At 49.7% G+C, this 26,061-nt stretch overlaps 1 protein-coding gene across 12 annotated transcripts in view; it reads left to right on the top strand.

Moving 5' to 3' along the window:
• Positions 1–26,061, top strand: part of MAP7D3 (MAP7 domain containing 3) — a 1,012,878-nt gene that overhangs the window by 476,956 nt on the left and 509,861 nt on the right. For all 12 annotated transcript variants that reach the window (XM_078688596.1, XM_078688591.1, XM_078688590.1 and 9 more), the window contains one exon: positions 10,973–11,106. In XM_078688596.1, coding sequence (XP_078544722.1) covers positions 10,973–11,106 — 134 coding nt within the window. The remainder of the gene's footprint in view (positions 1–10,972; positions 11,107–26,061) is intronic.

Below are 26,061 nucleotides of genomic sequence, written 5' to 3'. Positions count from 1 at the left end.
AATAAATTTAATAGTACGAATATCTTGTCGTAAGCAGTGCTCTTCTCTGCAGCAATCGTTCTGCCATCCCACTAAAGGTAGTGCAAACAGCAATAATAACGCGTTTCTGTATAGTGCTTGGTGACAATGCTTTGCGACTTCATAACACTTGATGTGATAGAGGGTGCTTATACTAGTGTATTTTCAGTGACTTTAAGAGGCTGTCTTGCTAGGATTCAAACATATGATCTGCAGGTGGCACACCCTTCTTTGCAGCAGGCTCTCTGCCATGGACTGGCGCCTCAGACTAAGGCTTGTCTGCATTATGGCATGTTTAGCACTGGGAATGAGTGCATGAGTGAGGTTCATGAGTGAACTGTCGTGTGTGGGTGCTGGTCAGACAGAGAATGCATGATTGGGTATGAGCTGCTTTGACTAGGTGCTTGGTAAGACAGCAGGTGCATTGCATGAGTGTGTTTCTCTGTAAGTGACGGTCTTGAGTGAGCGGATGTGAGTGAGTGGGTGTTGGTGAGACAGTGAGTGTGTACATGATTGAGGGTCTTGAGTGAGCTACAGTCAATGGGTACTTGGTGAGATGGAGTGCATAAGTGTTGCTGTGTATGTGAGCGTAATGCTTGAGCTGGTTTAAGTCTATTGGTAAGTCTGAGTGAGTGAATCAATGAGGTCTTGGGTGAACTGTTAATGGCAGTTGTTGGACAGTCAGTAAATGCATGAATCAGGGTATTGGGTAAGCTGATGTGAGTGTTTGCTCGATGAGACCGTACGTTTGTGCATTGGTACGAGTGAGCGCATGTGGCCAGCAGTGCAGAGACTGATATTATACACATACTTGAGTCAATGTGTTTCTTTATTGTCCTAATTATACATCTGAAAGAGACACGTTAGTGATAGATTCCTTACCTTAGAATATCCCCAGGCGTCAGACTGGATCCGGAAATTTTTGCGTAGCAATACCCCTGCGCGTCGGTAGGCGTCGTCTGCGGCTCCGCGTCCGTCGTCGGCGTCGTTAGCGCCGGAATGACGTCATCGGAGTACTTAGACGCCGCCCATGCGCGCTGACGTCAGTTCTTCTTTTTTCCGCGCCAGCTAGCGCAGATCCGGAGAAGCTCTACCCCTAGTCATTTTTTGACTAAACTTTTTGATCTTTTTCGATCATTTCTTCCTTGAGTCTTCGACTCTATCGGTGCCGGTAGGGATGCCCGGGTTCAAGCCCTGTTCGAAGTGCGACCGACTGATGTCGGTCACGAACCCCCATCGCCGGTGCCAGAAGTGCTTAGGCCTCGACCACGACGACCGCACCTGCTCCGACTGCCGGGCCCTGACGTCAAAGGCTAGGCGGGAGCGGTCCCGCAAGCGGCTCAAGCTCCGGCAGTCGGCCCCGTGCCATTCCAGGTCCCGGTCCCACGGGAGGTCGAGGGACCGGTCGCGGGGTCGGAGTCCCCGCAGCTCCGGGAGTGGACATCGGTCGTCGGGATCCAAGTCCTCAGGTAAGAGGCATGAGAGGTCGGAGCGGCATCATCGCTCTTCCGACCCACCCCGACGCTCGCACGATGCGGCCGGGGGTTTGGACGACACCGCCCACGTGGCTCCAAGAGAGTCGCAAGCGTCGCCGCCTGCCCCACACCTTCGGGTCCCTGGGCACGGCGCGGCCCGGAGGAGGTCGAGCGGTACCTCATGGCCATGAGGTCCCTCCCTCCTCAGCCGGGTTCCGCGGCGCCTCCGAGCCCAGCGGTCCCGGCTGGAGGCCCTAGCGGGTCGGGCGCTTCGGCCCCGATGCCGCCGGGTGCTTCGGCCCCGGCGCCGCCGGCGACTTTGGTCCCGGCGCCGCAGGACCTCACCGGATCCGCTTCCGGGTCCAGGTCGTCGCCGGTCGACCTCACGACCTCACCAGCGCCGGCCCCAAGGGTGTCGCCCCCGGCGCCCATTGTGGACGCCGTCCCCAATCTTCCCTTCGGTCCGACTCTGGCGCCGGAACGGCCTTTGGAGATTTCTATTTCCATGAGTTGGTCCAGTCTGTTGACCCTGGGTTACAGGAGACTGGTGACGAAGGTGATTGGGAGGGGTCTGAGGACCCTCTGGCACAGGAGTGCCAGTCTCAAGAGGACTGGACATATGAGCTTGGGGAGGCCAGTGGTATTGACACCTCGCCAGACACTGGATTTGTCTCCCCTCCCACCGTGGCTACGGAGGAGGGGGCTGCTTATAGCGTAGTGTTGACGAGGGCAGCCAAGGCCTTGGGCCTTGAGCTCCCCGTCGCGGCCCTGAGGACTAACCTCCTCAGTGAGGTTCTTAAACCGCAGGCTAGCTCCAGTGAGCCTCTGCTGCCGTTTAATGAAGCCTTATGTGACGTTCTTGTGGGCACTTGGTCCAAGTCCGCCACAGGTCTGCCTGTGGATAGGAACGTGGCCAGACGCTACTGCCCGGCCCCGGGCGACCCTTGCTTTTTGTCCACCCATCCCACCCCCGAGAGCCTGGTTATCCAGGCCACCACTTCCCAGACCGCATTCCCGACGGCCCCGCCCGATCGGGAATCCAAGAGATAGGAACAGTTCGGAAAGAAAGCGTTCTCGTCCCTGAGTTTGGGACTGCGGTCTGTCAACACCGCGTGTCTCTTGGGCCGCTACACCCACACCCTGTGGGACACGGTCGCGGACGTGCTGCCACAATGCCCGGAGGAGGTCCGGGCTAAACTCGCCCAAGCCCTTGTGGAGGGTCGAGATGCGGCACGATACTCTATACGGTGTGGGCTGGATACCACGGACTCACTGGGCAGGGCGATGGTGGCGGTTCGATGCCGCGCCTGGTTGAGGTCCGCCAATTTCTCGGCCGATGTCCAGGCCACCCTCCTGGATATGCTGTTCGATGGCCGTCGCCTTTTTGGCGACAAGGCAGACCATGCGCTGGAGCGTTTTAAGGACTCCAGGGCTACGGCCAAGTCCTTAGGCCTCTCGGCCACGCGCGAGCAATCGGGTGCCTTTCGCTCCTTTCGTGGCCACGGAAGGGGCGCCCCCACACGTGCTGCCAGCCACGCACCGCAGAATACCCAGCAGCGCGGTGGCGGCCGTGGAAACCGCCGTGGCGGCGGTCGGGGTCAACGGCGAGGCCAGTCCACACCTCCCTCCGCAGCACCTGCCTCAAAACCTTCCTAGTCCGAGCTTTCAGGCCCATATGACGCCTGTGGAAGGCAGGGTTCGCCATCACCACTTCCACTGGCGCACTGTCACATCGGACAAGTGGGTGCTGCAAATCGTCCGAAGGGGCTACTCCCTCCCCTTCGAGGCGACCCCTCCAGCCATGCCACCGCAATTCCACCGCGTGTCGGGGGATCACTTGCAACTTCTGCAAGAGGAAGTCACAGCCCTCTTGGCCAAGGGGGCCATCGAGCGCGTTCCTGGGCCAGAAGTAGGGTGTGGATGTTACTCCCACTACTTTCTGGTACCCAAGAAGGGCAAGGGGGGCCTGCGCCCGATCTTGGACCTACGGAACGTCAACGGCTTCCTCCGTCAAGAGAAGTTCAAGATGCTGACTTTGGCTCAGGTCTTGGCTGCCCTGGACCCCGGAGACTGGATGGTAGCGTTGGACTTGCAGGACGCTTACTTTCACATCCCCGTCCTGCCGGCCCACCGGAGTTACCTGCGGTTCACGGTAGGCCACGAGCACTTTCAGTTTACCGTGCTCCCCTTTGGCCTTACCAGCGCCCCACGGGTGTTCACGAAGGTGATGGCGGTGGTCGCAGCTCATCTACGCAGGTTAGGGGTGTCAGTCTTCCCCTACCTCGACGACTGGTTGTTGAAGGCGGGCTCGCCCCAGACAGTCGTCAGCCACCTCCAGACTACGGCCGACCTCCTGCACTTGCTGGGGTTCTCCATCAATGTGCCGAAGTCGCACCTGTGTCCCTCTCAGAAGCTCCTCTTCATCGGAGCGGTTCTAGACTCGGCGCAGTTTCGGGTTTACCCTCCCGAACAGCGGGTTCGGGATATTCAGGCTCCGATTCCCATCTTTCAGCCTTTATCCTGAGTCTCGGTCAGGTTGACGCTGCGGCTTCTGGGGCTGATGGCCTCCTGCATCCTTCTGGTGCGTCACGCCCGGTGGCGGATGCGGGCTCTGCAGTGGGACCTGAAGTTTCAGTGGGCCCAGCATCAGGGCAACTTGTCCGATCACGTCTTGATCTCGGAGGGCACTGCAAGACAGTTGCAGTGGTGGCTCACGGACCGCGATTGGGTCAGTGGCAGATCCCTCTCCCTACCCCACCCGGAGCACGTAGTTGTGACGGACGCGTCCCTCCAGGGCTGGGGTGGCCACATGGGAGAGGCGGAGATCAGAGGACTCTGGTCTCCGGCGGAGGCCCGGCTCCACATCAACCTGTTGGAGTTACGGGCGATTCGTCTGGCACGGAAGGCATTCCTCCCCTCTGTCTGGGGGAGTGTAGTGCAGGTGTTCACGGACAACACCACCGCCATGTGGTACTGCAACAAACAGGGCGGGGTGGGGTTGTGGACCCTATGCCAGGAGGCTCTGCTCCTCTGGCAGTGGCTGGAAAGTCAGGGTGTGACCCTGGTGGTTCAACACCTGGCAGGTTCTCTGAATGCCAGGGCGGACGAACTCAGCCGTCGGTGCATGATGGATCACGAATGGCGTCTGCACTCGGACGTGGCGCAAGGCCTCTTTCAGTGATGGGGAGAGCCTTGGTTAGATCTATTCGCCACCGAAGAGAACGCGCAATGTCATCAGTTCTGCGCGTTGGAATTTCCAAGGCGGTACTTGGTCGGTGACGCTTTCGTCGCGAGTGGAGTTGCGGTCTGTTGTATGCATTTCCGCCTATACCACTTCTGCCCAGAGTGCTGAAGAAGATCAGGCGCGACCGCGCCCAGGTTATCCTTGTGGCTCCGGACTGGGCACGAAGATACTGGTATCCCGAGCTACTCAGCATGTCAGTAGATCCACCGATTCGTCTGCCTCTTTGGGAGGACCTTCTGTCGCAGCAGCAGGGGACGGTCCTCCACCCGAACCTGTCCAGTCTCCACCTCCATGCTTGGAGATTGAGTGGCGACAGTTGAGGCCATTTGACTTGCCTCCTGAAGTTTGTAATGTGATTCTGGCAGCCAGGCGTCCCTCCACAAAGTCGGTATTCACCTGCAGGTGGAACAGATTTGTGGCATGGTGCACAGCAAAGGCTGTGGACCCACTCTCTGCCCCCTTTCTGAGGTTCTCCTCTTCCTTCTTTCTCTTGCCCAGCAGGACTCTGCTCTGGGCACTATCAAGGGCTACCTTTCTGCCTTCTTGAGGCTACCTGATCAGCCTTCTTTGTTCAAGTCCCCGATTGTTAACAGATTCGGGAAGGGCATCCCTCGTATGTTTCCCCCAGTTCCTTTCGTGATGCCCCAGTGGGACTTGAATATGGTTCTGACTTACCTGATGTGCGCTCCCTTTGAGCCGCTTCTTACACTTAAGACTGCTTTCCTGGTTGCCATCACCTCTGCCAGGAGGGTGAGTTAACTCCTGGCTCTTTCCTTTAAACCTCCTTTCGTTTCTGTCCATCCGGACAAGGTTGTGTTGCGGACGACACCCTCTTTCCTGCCCAAGGTAGTCCCAGCCTTCCACATCGGGCAGTTCATCACCTTGCCCACCTTCTTTCTGCCTCCGCATCCCTCTAACGAGGAAGAGCGGCTCCACCGTCTGGACCCAAAACGTGCGCTCTCATACTATCAGGATCGCACACGCCAGTTCTGGGTGGATGACCAACTCTTTGTTGGTTACGTGGGTGCTAAGAAAGGGAGGGCGGTGCACAAGCGGACCATCTCTCAGTGGGTCGTGTTGTGCATCAAGGCATGCTACTCTTTGGCTAAAAAGAAGCCTCCTGTTGGGCTGAGGGCCCATTCACCTCGGGCCACAAGCGGACCATCTCTCGGTGGGTCATCTTGTGCATCAAAGTATGCTACTCCTTGGCTAAAAAGGAGCCTCCTGTTGGGCTGAGGGCCCATTCCACTCGGGCCACGGTTGCTACTACTGCCCTGGGCCGGGGAGTCCCCTTGCAGGACATCTGTCAGGCAGCTACGTGGGCCTCGCTGCACACGTTCGCAAGGCACTACTGCCTGGACAGCCAAGTCCGGAGGGATGGATTCTTTGGCCGTTCCGTCCTCCAGGACTTTCTGGTGTGATCATTGGTCCGCAGACCCACCACCGGGGTTGGTATTGCTGGGGTATCTATTCTAAGGTAAGGAATATAATACTAACCTGTTTCTTTCAGATGCACAAGTTACTTACCTTCGGTAACGATATATCTCTAAGAAACAGTAGTAGTAGTTAGTATTAGATTCCTTACCGCCCCACCCATCCTCCCCGTTCTGCGAACCGATATCTAGGGTTAAGGTCATCCCCTTTCAGGGCCCTAGTTTCATGGCACCAGTGTTGGTTTTTATCATGGCTCTGCGTTTCTGGCGCGGAAAAGCTGTGTATAAGAGCTGACGTCCGCACGCGTCTAAGTACTCCGGCCACGTCATCCCGGCGCCAACGACTATGGACGCGGGCCGCAGACGACTCCTACCGACGTGCAAGGGTATTGCTATGCAAAAGTTTCCGGATCCAGTCTGACGCCTGGGGATATTCTAAGGTAAGGAATCTAATACTAACTACTGTTTCTTACAGATATATCGCTACTGAAGGTAAGTAACTTGTGCTTTAGGGGCTAAAATAGACTACGTTGTTCAGTACTCCATGTCTGATTGTGTATTCACTTCAAATCCGTGATTTGCTAATGAGCTTCTTCTATTCAGGAAAAGATAATCTGTCTATTCCAGTGACTATTCAACTCTGTTAGCACTTCGACTCTTTCTGGGGTTTTCGGCCCTATGTAACTTTTAATAATTGATTGATTATGGACACCCGTAACATATAAATATTATAATGCAAATAGTTCTATTTTTTTTTAGAATTTTTTTTTTAAGGCCGATTCTTGAAATAAGCCAATCTAGGAAGGCGAGTCAGCCTTGTAAACCGGATGTGTTTTTCAGAATCTTTTTATTAGCTTGAGTATGAAGAGTTTGGACAATCGTCTCACTGTGGCAGAGCTGCCTGGCCGAAAATATGGCTAAAAAGTTATTCACAGCACAGATTAAAGGCCCCGAAAGGGCTTTCGTTTTATCCAATACCCTCCAGTATGCCTTCTTTGCACTCTTTACTCCTCAAACGTGCCAAGGCTTCCAAAATGTATGCTGCTCTTTTATCCTCCCCCTCACCTAGGCTTAAAACACAAACGGAGGAGACTTGGGAAAGAGAGTTACAAGTTTCTTGGACTACTGCTATCTGGGATAACATTTGGCTTAAAATACGCAAATCTTCTAGAGCCGCCAGCGCAACTCAGACGTTATTTTTTATTTATAATCGCTTATTATTTTCCCCTCTCACTCTAAGCAAGCAATATCCATCTGTCACGGACTCCTGCTGGTCGTGTGCTAAGCCCGGAGCAGATCTTTTTCACATGCTTTTTGAATGCTCCTTAGTGCGCACCTTTTGGACGCAAGTATGGTCCCAGATTAACAAAATGTTTCTCTCCACACACCCCTTTTCTGTCTCGCACATTTTCCTGGGGAGTGTCTCTCCTATTTGGAAACACTGCAATATGGGAACCAGAATTATAGATCTATTGTTAGCAGTTGCTTTTCAACAAATTACAAAAAATTGGAAAGACTTTACCAAAATATCTTATCAGGCCTGGTGGTATGCAGTCTGTTATAATCACAGATTAGATACGACTTTTGTTTATCCATTGTCCATGGCGACGAAACGAAAAATGGTATGGGGACCTGTTACCAACTTGTTTGATGATAGTGCCAGACGTTCTTTGCCTATTTCTCCTTTGCAACAAGAAGTTTCTAAGCCTCCGTGAGGATGCCTTGATGTTCCATATTGTTTAAATTTAATACATGTTGTTACTTTATATTTGCATTTTTGAATTACATTTGTTTTCATCGTGAGTGTTATGTATAGTATATACCTTCTCAGCTGTATTTTGTTATAGTTATTAGTCGTGCTTATAGCATATTGCATTTTTCTTTTTCTTTCCTTCTCTCTTTTCTTTTTCTCTTCCTTTTCTCTCTTCTCTATACCTTCATTCTTTTCTCTTTTGCGATGCTTTATACTTATTTCTTTACTTTAGAATATTTGAATTCATTTCTATGTAACATGTTTTTATGATATGTTCTGCTTACCTTATCTGAACTTCTTTTAATAAAAATGTTTCTTGAAACTTAAAAAGGAAAGTGCTTTCGTCAGTCAAACCCTTCTGCACATTTTGTGAGTGAGATTCCCCTTTCTGCCTGACGGTACCCGCTCCCCGCCTGCTTCCGAGTCCCAGATTCTGTTGTGGCGCAGCCGCTCCCTCCTCTGTTGCCGTGGTTACTGATGATGCAGTGGCTGAACTGCAGTTAGGGCTGAAGGGATACCTAGGTCAGATCATTCGTCAGTAAGGGGACCGTGTGTAATCTAAAAGTGTTCCCAAAGCCTAGAATACATATCCCATACTTCTCCCCTCGTACATTTTGTACTGTACAGTGAGTTTTTCAAGGCTCTCCTATAGCTTCTGGCTCAAATGGGAGCCCCCTAGTAGCATTGACAAAAATACTGAACATCAATACATTTAATAGTACGAATATCTTGTCTTAAGCAGTGCTCTTCTCTGCAGCAATCGTTCTGCCATCCCACTAAAGGTAGTGCAAACAGCAATAATAACGCGTTTCTGTATAGTGCTTGGTGACAATGCTTTGCGACTTCATAACACTTGATGTGATAGAGGGTGCTTATACTAGTGTATTTTCAGTGACTTTAAGAGGCTGTCTCGCTAGTATTCCAACATATGATCAGCAGGTGGCACACCCTTCTTTGCAGCAGGCTCTCTGCCATGGACTGGCGCCTCAGACTAAGGCGTGTCTGCAATATGGCATGTTTAGCACTGGGAATGAGTGCATGAGTGAGGTTCATGAGTGAACTGTCGTGTGTGGGTGCTTTTCAGGCAGAGAATGCATGATTGGGTATGAGCTGCTTTGACTAGGTTCTTGGTAAGACAGCAGGTGCATTGCATGAGTGTGTTTCTCTGTAAGTGACGGTCTTGAGTGAGCGGATGTGAGTGAGTGGGTGTTGGTGAGACAGTGAGTGTGTACATGATTGAGGGTCTTGAGTGAGCTACAGTCAATGGGTACTTGGTGAGATGGAGTGCATAAGTGTTGCTGTGTATGTGAGCGTAATGCTTGAGCTGGTTTAAGTCTATTGGTAAGTCTGAGTGAGTGAATCAATGAGGTCTTGGGTGAACTGTTAATGGCAGTTGTTGGACAGTCAGTAAATGCATGAATCAGGGTATTGGGTAAGCTGATGTGAGTGTTTGCTCGATGAGACCGTACGTTTGTGCATTGGTACGAGTGAGCGCATGTGGCCAGCAGTGCAGAGACTGATATTATACACATACTTGAGGCAACGTATTTCTTTATTGTCCTAATTATACGTTTCCAATTGAAATTAAATGCAATTAAGCCATAGGCGTCCTTTGTTAATTTGACATATCAAATACATTTTTACCAAGCATCGGTATAACTAAAACAACCTATCACTTTTTCCAGTGCTTGTTTCCAGAATAAAGTGTCTAGAAAACTTACACAGTGTTACTGCAGTCAAGAAGAACACTGCGTCGATTGACGCCTTCTTTCTCCAGCATTTGTAACAATTCACCATCCTTTCTGTCCATTCGAAAAGTGACCAAGTTATTCAGTTCAGTTCAAAAGCTTTATTCGGTTTGTAGTACAACCATATAAGCAAACATTAAAAAATACACGGCTGTTAATGAAAGCCCCCATTACATTCTCGAAACAGTTAATACATAGCATGGGCAACTATTTATACAATATAGGCATTATACGTGCAAAAATCGCAAAAAAGATGTCCGGAACTGTACAAATTGCATAGAGTATCATATATGAAATTGGCATGTGCTAAAGGATTTTATACAATGTGTGCAAAATTCACAATAAAGTGATATTTGCTTATAATATACATATCCAACAAAGATCACCCAGATGTTTTCAGTGGTGCTTAATATGTAAATAACACAATCAGATACCTTCTGTAGTTTGTATTCGTATCATACAGATTTTACCAAAAGTGACAAGTGCTAAAATTATGCATTATTCCTTGTTGTGCAAAAAGTGCAAAATGCCTTTCATACCAAATTAATTGTATCATATCATATTTAATATACAGACTTACAAAATAATAGATTTCCTAGCAGCAATACATTTTAAAATATAGGCTGCCACATAAAAGCAGACATCCGGGCTTTCCAAAATAGATACTAGCCTCATAGCATTTCTAGTGTATCGAACATTATATTTTAAAAACAACGGTTTCAGATAAAATTTCCTTAAAAAGGAATACAATTTACAAAACATTAAGAAATGGCAGCAACTTTGTTTAACCATGTTATCACATGGGCATGCAGAGCTGGTACTTTTTTTCATAATCGGGAAGGCCACGAGATGATGGACAATCCCTAGCCTTAAGTGTATCAGGACAAAGCGATGAGAGGTTTTTGTTACATCAGTCAAACATGCCTGAAAGCCAGCTATAAGATTTAATTGCTGGTAAAAAACAAGGGTAGGTTGTTGCCCAATTAATCTCCCTCGTGTCTCCCCTTTATAGGCTAGAAAGGTTTCTTTAAAGCTCTTTTTTTGCAATTAGAGATGCATACTCTGGTTCTGCATAAATATTACAATTAAACATAAGGCTATACCAGTGATGAATAAAACTTAACCAGGGGATACGGGAGCAGTGGTCAAGCTTCAGGCAGTCTTTATTAATTAATTGTGTGAATAGTGTTTCACTTTGGCTATTCTTCGAATGAACTGCAGAGTACTATATAACCCAATCAAGTTGTATACTCTTTCATAGCAGATAACTTATTGCACTGACACTTATTTTTGTTATACAGAAACCGGAGCTTGGAAAACAGTCCCCATCCCTTGTCAAGAAGCGTCCTCCTTCTCCATCTAACGCTACTAACCGGAGAAGATCGCCTTCTCCCTCAAATGTGGCAAAGCGTCCTCCATCTCCTTCAACAGTGAAGTACGTATATGTGTGACTCGAATTCTTTCAAAACTGCTTACGGCGCAATCAGTTTACAATATGTATGTACTTTGTATGAAACATATTGATCTGTATAGCGCACAGTCCAATCTATCTACTGTGTTCTGTGGATATACTGGCTAACTGAATCTGAATATGGACTCAGTAGTGAGCATTGTCTTTCCTGTCATCGCTGAACGGCAGTCTCATTAAAAGCACGTGCAATTATCAACTTCAGAGGAAAACATACTGTTATCCAGTATTTGGGTGTCTTTCATAGATTCACATGCCTGAATCATTCCCCGTCGTCGAGACGGGAGCCTCCGGTATATAACAAAGTAATGTCCTAGAGACATACATAGAAAAGAATAGGCCTAAGGATCCCACCTTAGTGTCCTATCCACGTCCTTTTGTAAAAAGGACCTAAATAGAGTAGGCCCAAGGGTCCCACCTTAGTGGCCTATCTGTGTCCTTTTGTGAAAAGGACCAAAGTCAAGAAGCCAACCAATCAGCTACCTCCTCCTTCTAGAACCTTCCTGTCAGGAGCCCAGGTCTCTCAGATTTTCTACCGCACGTTGTGCTAAGGGAGTCTCCTCTGAGCTCTGCTCAGATTCTGTGTTTATTTTCACTTCATTAAATAACTCTGCTTTTCTACTATGGATTATCTTCAAATACATTCTTTAAAGAAGGTCTGGTAAGGTTAGAGCCTGTGCTTCTTGTTCCAAGAAGTTGCTCTGCGCTGAAGGTATGACACCCTTGTGATTAGGAGTCCCTGTTTAGTTTATCTTTGTTTGTATATTCAGGCGCCCATGCAAAAGAGAGCTTTGAGAGAAGTTACATCTCAGGTGTATTAGGGATCTCCAGTATAGAGTTATATCACTCGAAATTAGGAGTGTATATATTGTGTGATAGGTCATCCATTGAGATCTATCTATGGGTACACTTTTTGTATATATATGTAATGTATAGATTGTATTTGTGATTTGTATATAATGCATTGTAATGTGTGTATATAGTGAATTTGTTTTCTTTATATATATTTGTTTTGCGCCATCTCCTTTTTGTACTTGTTTATACGTCCTCAGAATTTTGTAAGTTATTTGTTATATATTTAGTTATATAGAACAGGATAATTTATCTTTTCATGTTCTAAAATTATAAATTGAATTTATCCCTCAATACCAGTTTGTTCTACTTTTTCATCTTTTGATGCTCCTTGTCCAGGTATGGGAGGGTAATGTGGGCATAACCCCTGTTATTGTTCCACTGCGCTGAAGGTATGGCGCACTCTCTCAAGTAAGTTTTTGAGAGGTCGTGAAGGGCGACTTTTAATATGGTTAAGACCAGAAAGGAGGTTTTTTATTTATTCTCCAGTTACTGTGATGAGGCGTTGCCCTCAATGTCTAGGAGACCTCAAAAGAGAAGAGAATCTCGTCAGACTGATTCCTCAGGGGGACGTCCTGAGAAGGCCCTCAAAAAGACCGCTCAAAGGTCTTCTGGGCGCAGTCCTTCAAAATCTCCTCACTCTGTGGTAAAGGAGAGTAAAGGACTTGCTTTTGGAGAAAACTCACGTAAAAAAAGACGACTTCTGAGCCGTCAAAATCACCTCCTCTGATCATGGGACCCTTCAGAAAGGGCGTCTTCTTTACCTCCTGAGGTAAAGACTAGCACCATCATTGCCTATTACAGCCTCTTCATCTACGATGGCTCGTCTACGATGGCCTCAACTACGATGGCTCATCTACGACGGCTCATCTACGACGGCTCGTCTACGACGGCCTGTCTACGGCGTCGACGATGGCCTCATCTACGATGGCCTCATCTACTATGGCCTCGTCTTCGATGGCCTCGTCTACGTTGGCCTAGTCTACGATGGCCTCGTCTACGACGGCTCGTCGACGACGAGGAGAGCGTCGACGACGGACAGCGTCGACGACGGACAGCGTCGACGACGGACAACGTCGACGACGGACAACGTCGACGACGGACAGCGTCGACGACGGACAGCGTCGACGACGGACAGCGTCGACAATGCTATGTCTGCTCGTCTGACTGCTCGTCTATGACTGCTCGTCTATGACGGCCCGTCTACGACGGCCCATCTACGACGGCCTGTCTACGGAATCGATGAGGGCCTCGTCTCGATGGCCTCGTCTACGATGGCCTCGTCTACGATGGCCTCGTCTACGATGGCCTCGCCTACGATGGCCTCGTCTACGATGGCCTCGCCTACGATGGCCTCGTCTATGATGGCCTCGCTTATGATGGCCTCGTCTATGATGGCCTCGTCTACGATGGCCTCGTCTACGATGGCCTCGTCTACGATGGCCTCGTCTACGATGGCCTCGTCTACGATGGCCTCGTCTACGATGGCCTCGTCTACGATGGCCTCGTCTACGATGGCCTCGTCTACGATGGCCTCGTCTACGATGGCCTCGTCTATGATGGCCTCGTCTACGACGGCCTCGTCTACGACGGCCTCGTCTACGACGGCCTCATCTACAAAGGCTAGTCTACGACGGCGTCGGCCACCTTGTCTACGACTGATCGTCTATGGCGTCGTCTATGACGGCCTCATCTAGGACTGCTCGTCTACGACGGCATAGTCTATGACTGCGATCTACGAAGGAAATATCCACCAATTCTGGAATTTCTTATAATGTGGTAGAGAGGGCTGCTCAACGTTTTAAGATCTTAATGACCTCTCAAGAACAGGCCGGCTTCTTGTATGACTTTAAAGAACCTCTCAAGAAGGCTGTAAGGTCAATACAGATTGTCAATTACCTATAGTCAGAAGGGGTAAGGGTCATGCAGAACACCCCCTCTGTATCACCAGTTGGATAAGAAGTATAGGGCGCCAGATACAGCACCGGCGTGTTTAACAGGACATCCTAAGCCGGACTCTGTAGTGACACAGGCGGCCCAGAAGAACTCCAGGTATCCTTCGGCCCCTTTGTCGCTTCCTCCTGATGATAAGGACAAAGAGTGGACAACATTGGGAACAGGTTTTCCTCAATGTCGGCAATCACGGTAAAGGCCTTGAATGCTCTAGCGCTCTTGGGACGCTATCATGGACAATTGTGGGCACACATAGCCCCGTACCTGTCGGAATTGCCAAATTCATCCAAAGAGGAAGTAAAAAGGATTCTGCTAGATGGTGAAGCATCGGCGTCAGACACTATAGTCTGCGCAATGGATATCGCTATGACAGGATTCCTCAAGTTGGCTGGAGCAGCAGTCTTGCGGCTCCAAGGATGGCTAAAGGCAACCTCTTTCAGTCCTGAGGTGCAAACATAGGTTTTGGACATGCCATATGACAGCCAGTTACTAACGGGCACAAAAAATTGACGAAGCAGACACTGTGAGTGCTTTGGGCACTCTTCAGTATAAGAACCAGTCCTTTAGTAGAAATAGAGGAAGTGGACAGTCTTCCCACAGAGGGAATTATCAATACAAGTCTTCCTACTCTTCAAGCCAGAGTAGACCGCAATACCAACAGCACCAACAACAGCAAAACAAGCAATCCTCTTTTGGGAGGTCGTCCTTTCAAGGTAAAGGACAGCGGAAATGACAAAAATCTACGGCTGCTTCTATGACAGATCTCGATTATGCTGCAGATAGGAGCTATAGGGAGAGTACCTCCATCTCGGAAGGGATAAGGGTTTTATTCCCACTTCTTTTGATCCAGAAAAAAGACAAGAAGTGGAGACCAATCTTGGACCTCAGGGCCCTCAACAAATTCCTAAGAAGCAGTCGTTTTGCATGGTAACGGTCCAGGAGGTCTTGCGACTACTGTATAAGCAGGATTTTAGAGCGTCCGTAGACATACAGGACGCTTACTCCCATATCCCAATTCACGGGAATCACAAAACGGTACTTGAGATTTGCAGTAGCGGACAGACACTTGCAGTTTTGCGTTTTGCCCTTCGGGCTCAAGTCTGCACCGCACATATTCATGAAATGTCGTGCCACGGTGGCGGCATATCTCAGACAGTGCCATCACCAAATCTTTCCGTATCTAAATGACTGGCTGGTCAAGGCTTCATCCTTAAAAGATGCGTCCAGGTCATCCAACGCCTGTTTAAAGCTTTTCGATTGCTTGGGTCTCACCCTCAATCAGGAAAAATCGGTCCTACAACCTTCTCAGTACATCAGTTTCCTAGGTGCAACCCTGGACACACGGTCGGCAAAAGCTCTCAAAGCAGTGGGTCCAATGCACAGGGTCATTCGAAGGCCACATAAAAGTGAATCCTCAGATGGTCGGAGCCCTTCGATGGTGGATGTCATCTCAAAACCTGTCTCAAGGCTTGTCATTCCTGCTTCGGCTACTCCTCATATTGCCACAACAGGTGCCTCCTTGGAAGGCTGGGGAGCTTTTCTGCAAGAGCTACAGATAAGCGGATAGTGGTCTCCTATGGAGAAGAAACTACATATCAATCTGCTCGAATTGCGGGCCGTCTTCCTGGCCCTTCATGTTTTCCTGCCAAGAATCAAATATTCCCTGGTGCTCGTCCGGACAGACAACACCACGACTATGCACTACCTCAACAAACAGGGAGGGACACGCTCGCTGACACTCTCTCGCGAGTCGCAAAAAAGCCTTGTATTGGCTCATACTCCACAATGTAACCCTAAGGGCGGAATATTTCCCAGGCGCGGACAATGTGCTCGCCGACGCGTTGAGCATGCAGAAAACCTAGTCACACAAGGGGGAGCTAGATCAACAACTTATCGACCAGATCTTCTCCAGATGGGACATGCCGCAAATCGATCTATTTGCGACGAGAATGGACGCCAAATGCCCACACTTCGCAGGTTAGCATCCCCAGTCAGGGTCTCTAGGGAATGCATTTTCCATCGCATGGCGCAAGCGTCTTTGCGTACGCCTTTCCGCCATTCCCGAGGCTTCCTAGAGTCCTCAGGAATATTTCGATGGAGCCTTGTACTTTACTTTTAATAGCCCCAACTTGGCCGAGGCAACATTAGTTCAGAGCGCCACCGTCTATCCCTGGAGCCGCCGATCCACCTTCGGCAGTATCCATCGCTCCTCACAATGTACAACATCCGGATCTGAAGTCTCTCAGGTTAGCTACCGGGCTCCTGAGTTCCGAGAGTTCCACAATCTGAATATTCCACAAGACTGTAGGGACATTCTTGCCAGAGCAAGAGCAGATGGAACGACCAAAACGTATTCCCTGAAATAGAAGCGCTTTTGTGTTTGGTGTGCAGATCAAAACTTTCGGCTTTTCTCCTCCTCGCCGGAGCAAATCTACCTTATCTATTACATCTGGCACAGTAGGGCCTAGCCCACTCCTCCATTAAGCTACTCTTAGCAGCAATATCTCGTTATAAAAGAACTTCAACAAGTCTATCTCTCTGGTCAAGCAGGTCGATTCAGCAATTTCTAAAAGGATTATACAGATCTTTCCCGCCAGTAAGTGTGTTGCCACCTGCCTGGCATCTCAATGCGGTTCTTGACCAGCTCATGAAACATCCGTTTGACCCAGTACACAGAGCTGTCCTGAAGTATGTCTCGTGGAAAACAGCGCTCCTCCTGGCACTCACATCTGCAGGGAGGGTCCGTGAGCTACAGCAGTTTTTTAATCCAGGATCCTTTTCTACGGTTTTAAAAAACGACAAAGTAATCCTGAGAACCAATCCTAGGTTTATCCCAAAAGTCCCGTCGGACTTCCACCTAAATGAACCTGTGGTTCTGCGTTCCTTCTTTCTAAACCCAAGCATGGCAACTGAAAGATCGCTGCATGCTAGGGATCTCAACAATGCTTGAAGTTTTACATTGACAAAACGAAAACATTCAGGAAATCTAACCAGCTCTTAGTAGCTTACAGTAGACCTAGGAGAGGTCTACCACTTACCAAGCAGAGCATCTCCAGATGGATTTCTGCAGCCATTGCTTTCTGTCTTGACCAAGCTGGACAGCCATTGCATTCCAAAGTGAGAGCGCACTCCACGAGAGCTATGTCCACTTCTATGGCCCTTTTCGCAGGGGCACCAGTCATTGGCATTTACAGGGCGGCAACATGGAAGTCGCCGCATACATTCACTAGGCACTACTGCCTGGATACGGAGCTGAGGAAGGATGCAGTAGTGGGACAAGAAGTGTTCAGCTATATATATATGTTCGAGGCATGTGGGCTGCTAAATTCATATCTTAGCATTAGATCGCCGCCTAGTGTTGGGCTCGGATGATTGCACATTGTTGTCCTGGAAGAGTCTTCGAAGTATCCTGAGATAGGTGGCTCCTCCCCTGGACTACAGTGCGCATGGGCATCGGCTCCATCCCCAGATTGTTTTTTTCCGCCATTGGGTTCGGATGTGGTCTCGACGTCTTACTGTCGGAACCAAGTAACACTATCTTTTACCGGCCAAAAGGCCTCGATTTTCTTGCGTCGGTATTGTCTGCGCTCGGTCTCGAGTCTTCCGTCTCTTGAAGCCGGAATAAGCGGAGTTTTCTTCGCTTTCTAAACTTTGAGGCCTTCTCATCGCGACACGACAGCAAGCCTTTACGGACATGGAGCGGAGCCCGTTTAAGTACTGCCCGCTCTGTGGGTCCAAGTACCCACACATCGATCTACACCCCGTGTGTAACAAGTGCCTTTCACCGGACCACGACGACGGCAAGTGCAAGGCCTGTGCACAGTTCCGCTCCAAGAAAACTCTCAAGCTTCGGCGCGCGGTGCGCTTGGAAGCTAGGCAAGCGGCCCCAGATCCGGAGAACATCTTCGGCGACCCGGAAGAAGAGGTCCAGGGTCACCTTCTACAAATCTCCCCATCACAGACGGAGGTCGAGGCGGATCCGGGAGACGACGACGGAGTCGCGGGTCAGGTCCTCGAATACGTCGAAGAGGTAGGAGACGACGATGAGATTTATGGGGCCGCGGCGGATAGCTCTGCGGACGAGCTCTGCCCCGAAGGTTACGAGGATACCGACCGGGACACGGGATCGCCTGTCGGCCTTACCCAGGACCCGTTGCCGCAAGCCACAGCCCCGCCTTCGGGCCCGGCTACGGACTCACTTGCTGGGCACGCTGTTTCGAAACCGAAACTGAAACCGTCGGGGTCGTCAACACCTAAAATGGCCGACCCGAAATCGAAACTGAAACCAAAGGACTCGAGTGTCCCTAAGATGGCTGCCGTGCCTGTGAAGAAGTCGGTGCCCGTCACCCCGTCGGCTCCGTCGACCTCCGGTCCGCAGAAGCCGAGGAAGTCTGTCGATTCCGATGCTCCGAAATCGAAACCGACGCCCGAGGAAGGGGCCCCCAAGAAAGATGGTCGGCACGGATCAGCGGCTCCGGCGCCGTCAAAGCCCGCCAAGGTCGGCTCCAAAGAGGCTACGCCCAAGAAGTCTGCGCCCCGGCCTCAAGATTCGGAGGTGCCGAAGACGGTTTCCGCGCCCAAAACGCACAAGGCCCGCGAGGACGTCGGATCCGAGGGACCGCTCAAAGCATCCTTGTCGGCGACGAAACCCACTGGCAGTGTACCGTCCCCCATTGCGGAGTCACTGCAGAGAATCAGGGAGACAGCCTTTGCTCCATCGGCTCCGATGCCATCACCGCAGCCGCAAAAGGACGCTCCGGCTAAGCCTTCTGGGAAACTCCTTTTTCTCTTGCCACCTAAGGAGGCGCCGAAAGCGTTTTCGACGAAATCGGCTCCGAAACAGGGTTCCTCGCTGCCTGACCCTCTTCCACGTCGTGTACTCGAATCGGAAGACGATTCAGAGCATTTCATCGATGCTGCCACCGGCAAGCTGACACTCTATAAACGGAAGATCACTTCGGAGCCGGTGGACCCCTACGTCATCCCGTTGAAAAAGAAGAGGGTGCCCCTTGACGCCTCAGGCCTCACGGAACCGATTCAGCCTCCTCCAAGACGGAGCCCTACTCCCTCCCCAGAACACTCTGTGGGTGAGGAATATGATGAGGATGAACAGTACAATTTCCCTATCGATGAACCTGATGTACAACCAGATTCTTACGACGACACTGGTGACCAGAACACCCAAGGTGTGGGCCAAGACCCGCAGACCTGTAATGCACGTGCATCCCCGACTGAGGACTCAGCAGGATTTCATGCACTAATTGAACGGGCGGCAGCCAATCATGATGTGGACATGCATGCCGACCCGGTTGAGGAAGACTTCCTTTTTGACACCTTTGCCATATCTGAAAGGACAGTAAAGACACTTCCTATGCTGAAAGGTGTTCTCAAACATGCTGGGGACATTTTTAAGGAGCCTACGAGGGCGAGAGTGGTCAACCCTCGCATTGAAAAGAAGTACAGGCCTGCACCTGCGGACCCCGTCTACATCCGGGGACAATTGCCACTGGACTCTCTTGTGGTTGCCAATGCCAGGAAACGTGCCAACTCCCAGACAACGGGTGAAGCTCCTCCCCCGGATAAGGAGTCCAAAGTGCTTGAGGCAGGAGGCAAAAGAGTGGCTGCACAGGCGGCAAACTTTTGGCGCATCGCAAATACACAGGCGCTCCTGGCGCGTTATGATAGGGCGCACTACGACACCCTAGAACAGGTTATACAACACCTGCCCCCACAGTTCCAAGGAGGCACCAAAATGCTTATTGAGGAAGGAAAGCTAATATCAAACGCAGCCATCAAGTGTGCACTTGACGCTGCGGACACAGCTGCTAGGGCTATCAACACTAGCGTTATGCTGAGAAGACAAGCCTGGCTCCGCATCTCAGGGTTTAAGCAGGATATTCAGACAACAATTCTGAATCAGCCAGTCAATCCTGATAGTCTGTTTGGTCCGGATGTTGACACCACCCTAGAGAAAATAAAGAAGGACACGGAAACTGCTAAGTCTATGGGGGCCCTGCAGTCCCAACAGTTTCGTGGCAGCAATTTTCGTCGCTCAGGTGCACGTGGAGTCACCAGAGGACAGATGGGTCAACAATCCCAGTTCTCCAAAGGTGGGACGCAATCCTCGTTCACTAAACAGAACAAGGGAGGTTATAGGAATAACAGCAACAGCGGTCGCGGCAGAGGAAACAACAGCTCCCGCACCTCTACTCCAAGCAAACAGTGACTTTCTGTCACTGCCCCCCGACCACCTAACACCTGTCGGGGGGAGACTGCAGCAGTTCCTGCCCGTCTGGAGAAACATCACCACAGACAGGTGGGTGCGACAACTAATCCAGTATGGTTATTGCCTAGAGCTGAAATCCACTCCACCCAACATCCCACCGAGGCAAAGGCCTATGTCCGCAGAGCACTTGCACTTATTGCAGCAGGAAGTGGTGGCGATGCTGCAAAAAGGCGCAATCGAGCTCGTGCCGGTGGGGGAGGAAGGCACAGGGGCATATTCCCTGTACTTCCTTATTCCAAAGAAGGACGGTTCTCTCAGGCCCATTCTCGATCTACGTCCCCTCAACCTGTACATACTGTCAGAGCATTTCCATATGCTTACACTGCAGCAGATTCTTCCCTTGCTAAACCAGGGAGATTTCTTAGCGACCTTAGATCTCAAGGATGCTTATTTCCACATTCCACTACACCCGTCACACAGGAAATACCTGAGGTTCACTATTCAAGGCAGGCACTACCAGTTCAAAGTCCTACCCTTCGGAGTCACTACGGCCCCGAGGGTGTTCACCAAGTGTCTAGCGACAGTGGCGGCGCACCTCAGGAGGCAGAATATCCATGTCTACCCCTACCTAGACGACTGGCTCGTACAAGCCAAGTCAGAGCAACAGTGCGCCGCAGACATGTCGACTACAATTCACCTTCTTCACGATCTGGGTTTCTCCCTAAATTACCCAAAATCGCATCTTCAGCCGGCACATGTCCGGCAGTTCCTGGGTGCTACGATCAACACCCTGACAGCCATGGCTCAGCCAAACCAAGTCAGAATCGACAGCATTCAGTCACTGATCCAACGATTCCGACCAAGACACTCCCTGCCAGCGAGAGTGTTCATGCAGTTGATTGGCATGATGGCCTCCTGCATCTTCATAGTCCCTCACGCACGGTTACATATGCGCCCGCTCCAGGAGTGCTTAGCGAATCAGTGGACACAGGCTCTTGGGCAATTGACAGACCTAGTGTTGGTTACCAGTCGGGCATACGACTCTCTGCATTGGTGGACTCCACACAACCTTTGCAAGGGCCGACTGTTCCACGAGCCCGTGCCGCAGATTGTCCTGACGACGGACGCATCTCTCCAGGGCTGGGGAGCACATGTGCTCACTTACACAGTGCAGGGACTATGGACGACGCAGCAACAGAAGATGCACATCAACTATCTGGAACTGATGGCAATCTTCATGGCGCTCAAGTCCTTCATTGTACATCTGAGCAACAAGGTCGTGCTAGTCCGGACGGACAACATGACCGCGATGTACTACATTCAGAAACAGGGGGGCACCCACTCGCCACAGCTGTCTCATCTGGCTCAGAGCATGTGGAAGTGGGCCATTCAGAGGAACATTTTCCTCATGGCAGAACACCTCCCGGGCAAGGACAATCAGATGGCGGATCTGCTCAGCAGATACAGCCATCAGATGCACGAGTGGGAGATACACCCTTCTGTTCTCCACCCGTTCTTCCAGCAGTGGGGTCATCCGGAGATAGACCTGTTCGCAACAAAGGAGAACGCAAAATGCCGACTCTTTGCCGCCAGGTTCCCTCACCCACAGTCGCAGGGGAATGCGATATGGATGAACTGGTCAGGCAAATTTGCATACGCTTTTCCGCCAGCCCCTCTAATACCGCTGGTCGCAAGAAAGCTAAGGCAGCACTCCATGACTCTCGTCCTGGTTGCTCCAACGTGGGCACGACAAGCTTGGTACACCACGTTCCTCGAACTCTCAGTGGTGCCGCATCAAAGACTGCGCCTCACGCCCAGTCTTTTGACGCAGAACCATGGAGACATTCAGCATCCAGATCCACGACAGCTCAACCTGGCGATCTGGCTCCTGAAGTCCTAGAGTTTGGATACCTTAACCTACCTCCAGAATGCATGAGTATCATCAAGGAGGCGAGGAAACCAACTACTAGAGCATGCTATGCTGCTAAGTGGAAGCGTTTTGTCATCTACTGTACGTCCAATGACATCAACCCACTAGATGCATCTATTCCCAACATCATCTGCTATCTGTTACATCTCTACAAGTGCAATCTGGCGTACACTTCCATTAGGATACATCTCTCAGCCATAGCGGCTTATCTTCAGAACAGGCAGCACCTCTCTGTCTTCAGAGTGCCCGCCATTAAAGCCTTCCTTGAAGGTCTGAAGAGAGTCATTCCCCCAAGAACACCACCAGCTCCGGTGTGGAACCTCAACGTCGTTCTCACCAGACTGATGGGGCCACCATTTGAGCCACTGCACTCGTGTGAGCTCCAATTCCTTACGTGGAAAGTGGCCTTTCTGATAGCTATTACGTCTCTGAGGCGTGTCAGTGAGCTGCAAGCGCTCACCATACAAGAGCCTTTCATTCAAATTCACCCAAATAGGGTAGTGCTACGCACTAACCCTAAATTCCTTCCTAAGGTGGTGTCACAGTTTCATCTTAACCAAACTATTGACTTACCAGCATTCTTTCAAAACCCGCAAACGGTGGCGGAAAGAATGCTCCATACCTTAGATGTACGGAGGGCGTTGATGTACTACATAGACAGAACACAACCCTTTAGAAAGACAAAACAACTCTTTGTTGCCTTCGCACCACAACACAAAGGCAACCCAATTTCCAAAGCAGGGATAGCCAGGTGGATTGTTAAGTGCATCCAGATATGTTATCAAAAAGCCAAGCGCACTTTAACAATACCCCCCAGAGCGCACTCCACACGCAAACTGGGGGCATCCATGGCTTTCCTAGGGAACATTCCTTTAGAGGATATTTGCAGAGCAGCCACGTGGGTCACACCACATACCTTCACAAAACACTACTGTGTTGATGTGCATTCCAAGCAGCAAGCAGCTGTAGGACAGGCTGTTCTCAAGACACTTTTTCAGGTTTCTGCAGCTGGCACGGGCAACCGCCGCTGATGGAGGGACTGCTATGTATTCTATGCTAAGATATGAATTTAGCAGCCCACATGCCTCGAACTGAATATGCTACTTACCAGTATGCATCTGTTCTTGGCATGTAGGGCTGCTAACATTCATATCGCCCGCCCTCCTCCCCGGTGCCTGTCGCAGCTGCAGATATACTATTGTATTTATTCGTTAGCATGGACATCCTTTACACTTTCACTCCATCTCCTGCCACAATGGCGAAAAACAATCTGGGGATGGAGCCGATGCCCATGCGCACTGTAGTCCAGGGGAGGAGCCACCTATCTCAGGATACTTCGAAGACTCTTCCAGGACAACAATGTGCAATCATCCGAGCCCAACACTAGGCGGCGATCTAATGCTAAGATATGAATGTTAGCAGCCCTACATGCCAAGAACAGATGCATACTGGTAAGTAGCATATTCAATATTTCAGTAAGGTGAGCCTTCCTCCGTCCCTCCATCCTTCTCTGGTATGCACATTTCTCTACTAATACTTATTGTGGATGTCTAATGATGGTTCATGCTTGCATGATGTGTATTATCTAAGGAATAGTATATGCTGTGCCATCAGAAATGTGCATAATATATTGCTTGCTACTCTGATTCAGGCATGTGAATCTATGAAAGACACCCAAATACTGGATAAGAAATGTGTTACTTACCTGTAACTGCAGTTATCCAGTATTAGTGTCTTTTATAGATTCACATGCACCCTCCCGCCTCCCCTGGAAGGACTCACCTATCTCTCTAACAAGTTTACGCCTACCTAGCTTGGTGCGTACGAAAATCTGAGAGACCTGGGCTCCTGACAGGAAGGTTCTAGAAGGAGGTGGTAGCTGATTGGTTGGCTTCTTGACTTTGGTCCTTTTCACAAAAGGACACAGATAGGCCACTAAGGTGGGACCCTTGGGCCTACTCTATTTAGGTCCTTTTTACAAAAGGACGTGGATAGGACACTAAGGTGGGATCCTTAGGCCTATTCTTTTCCATATATGTCTCTAGGACATTACTTTTTTATATACCGGAGGCTCCCGTCTCGACGACGGGGAATGATTCAGGCATGTGAATCTATAAAATACACTAATACTGGATAACTGCAGTTACAGGTAAGTAACACATTTCTTTTGAACGTAACCACTACATGCATGATGAGGCACAGCTCAAGAATCTTAAACAAAACTGTTCCAAAAGTAGGCAAAGTTTTTTTGCTCCTGGTGCTGTTAAACATAATCAGCAATAACAAAATTATTTAGATAGTTGGGAGAGCAGGCAATAGGTGTAGCTTATAAAATGTTGGTGTTTGAAAGGAACTCTTGTTCTGTATTGTAGGATCTTCATTGATAGTTATAAACGTTAGAATAATTCCCTGCTATATATATGGACCTGGAACACTTCATATCCATGTATTTGTATATATTTCAACCGATAGGGTCCGAAGTCCAAAATGTTTTTATGTTGTGAAGTGCCCTTCAGGAGTCTATCAAAGTCAAGATTTTACCAAAATCTAGACTGGACTGCCCAATTCCAAATATTCCTTTCTAAAAAACCTTAATTGCAGTATCTACAGCCTAAGCTATTGTATGCATGTCTGATATTGAGGGAAAAGCGCAGCTTAAGCACCTACATTGAAGAATCTTGAGAAAAACTGTATCCTTTCCCTTTAAGACTCCAAGAGTCTTTGGGGTACTGCTAAGGTATCCGGCTCACTGCCAATCACCTTGCAGGGCCCTTGAATTTCAGAGCCGACAGCCTGAGCCGTCATTATGTTGCCAACCATGGGCGGCGGTTTCTGACAAAGGTAGTCCAGGACATCTTCGCCCTGTGTGGTGCTCCTTAGAGGGTCTTGTTTGCCTTCACTGAAAATGCTCAGTGGCTGCTGTTCTGTGCCTCAAATATCCATTGAGAGGCGCCTTGGATCATGCGCTTGAGTTGAGGTTGAACACTTAATTGCATTAAGCATTTCCCCCATACCCTTTATTCCTCTATTTCTTAGGAAGATTCACCATGACAGGGCCCAAGTTATTCTCATTACCCCGGATTGGCCAAGAAGGGTGTAATATGCAGACCTCATGCGCTTCTCCAAATGAACCTCCAAATGCACCCCAATACAACTTCATTTCAGGTCGTACCTTTTCTCCAAGTCGGGGGGGGGGAATTATCTCTGAGGCCTCCACCTAAATGCTTGGAAATTGAACAAGGACATCTGTGATCATTTAAGCTGCCACCAGAGGTTGTAAACGTCCTCTTGTCAGCTTGTCGCCCCTCCACCAAATTGGCTACATCTGGCAGACGGAGCAACTTTATAACATGGTGTGCAGCCACTTACATGGACCCTTGAAGGCCAAGCTGTCTCAGGTCCTGCAGTACACACTTTCTCTTGCTCACAGGGTTTGTTGTCAAAGGGTATTTAGCTGCCTTGTCTGTATTCCTAAGTCTGCCTGAACATACCTTCTCATTGTCATTCGTTTGTTAAGGGGTTGACCTATATTCTCACACTCCCTTTGTTGTGCCCCTGTGGGACCTTAACTTAGTCTTGACTTTTCGCATGGGGACTCTGTTTGAGTTCCTACATAGTTCTCATAAAGCATGTTAACTTTCAAAACTGTGTTTTTATTGGCTAGCCCCTCAACCAGACAGGTGAGCGAGTTACAAGCTTCCTGTACCTTTTTTTTTTTACCTCTTTTTATGCCGACAAATTGGTGTTGCAAACTAAGTGCTGCTATCCTGCCAAAACTTTTTACCCCAACCCTGGTCAGTCCATCACCCTCTCAACTTTCTCTCCTATGCCTTATACCTATAAGGAGGAGGAGCAGTTGGATTGGTTGAACTCTTGTTGGGCAGTAAATTACTTTCTGTTCCGCACCAAGGCCATACATCTGGATGACCAGTTCTTAGCCGTTTATTGAAGTGCTAAGGGA

Source organism: Lissotriton helveticus, chromosome 4_1, assembly GCF_964261635.1.
Source record: "Lissotriton helveticus chromosome 4_1, aLisHel1.1, whole genome shotgun sequence".
In the NCBI taxonomy this organism is placed as follows: Eukaryota; Metazoa; Chordata; class Amphibia; order Caudata; family Salamandridae; genus Lissotriton; species Lissotriton helveticus.
This window is presented reverse-complemented; position numbering and strand designations above follow the sequence as displayed.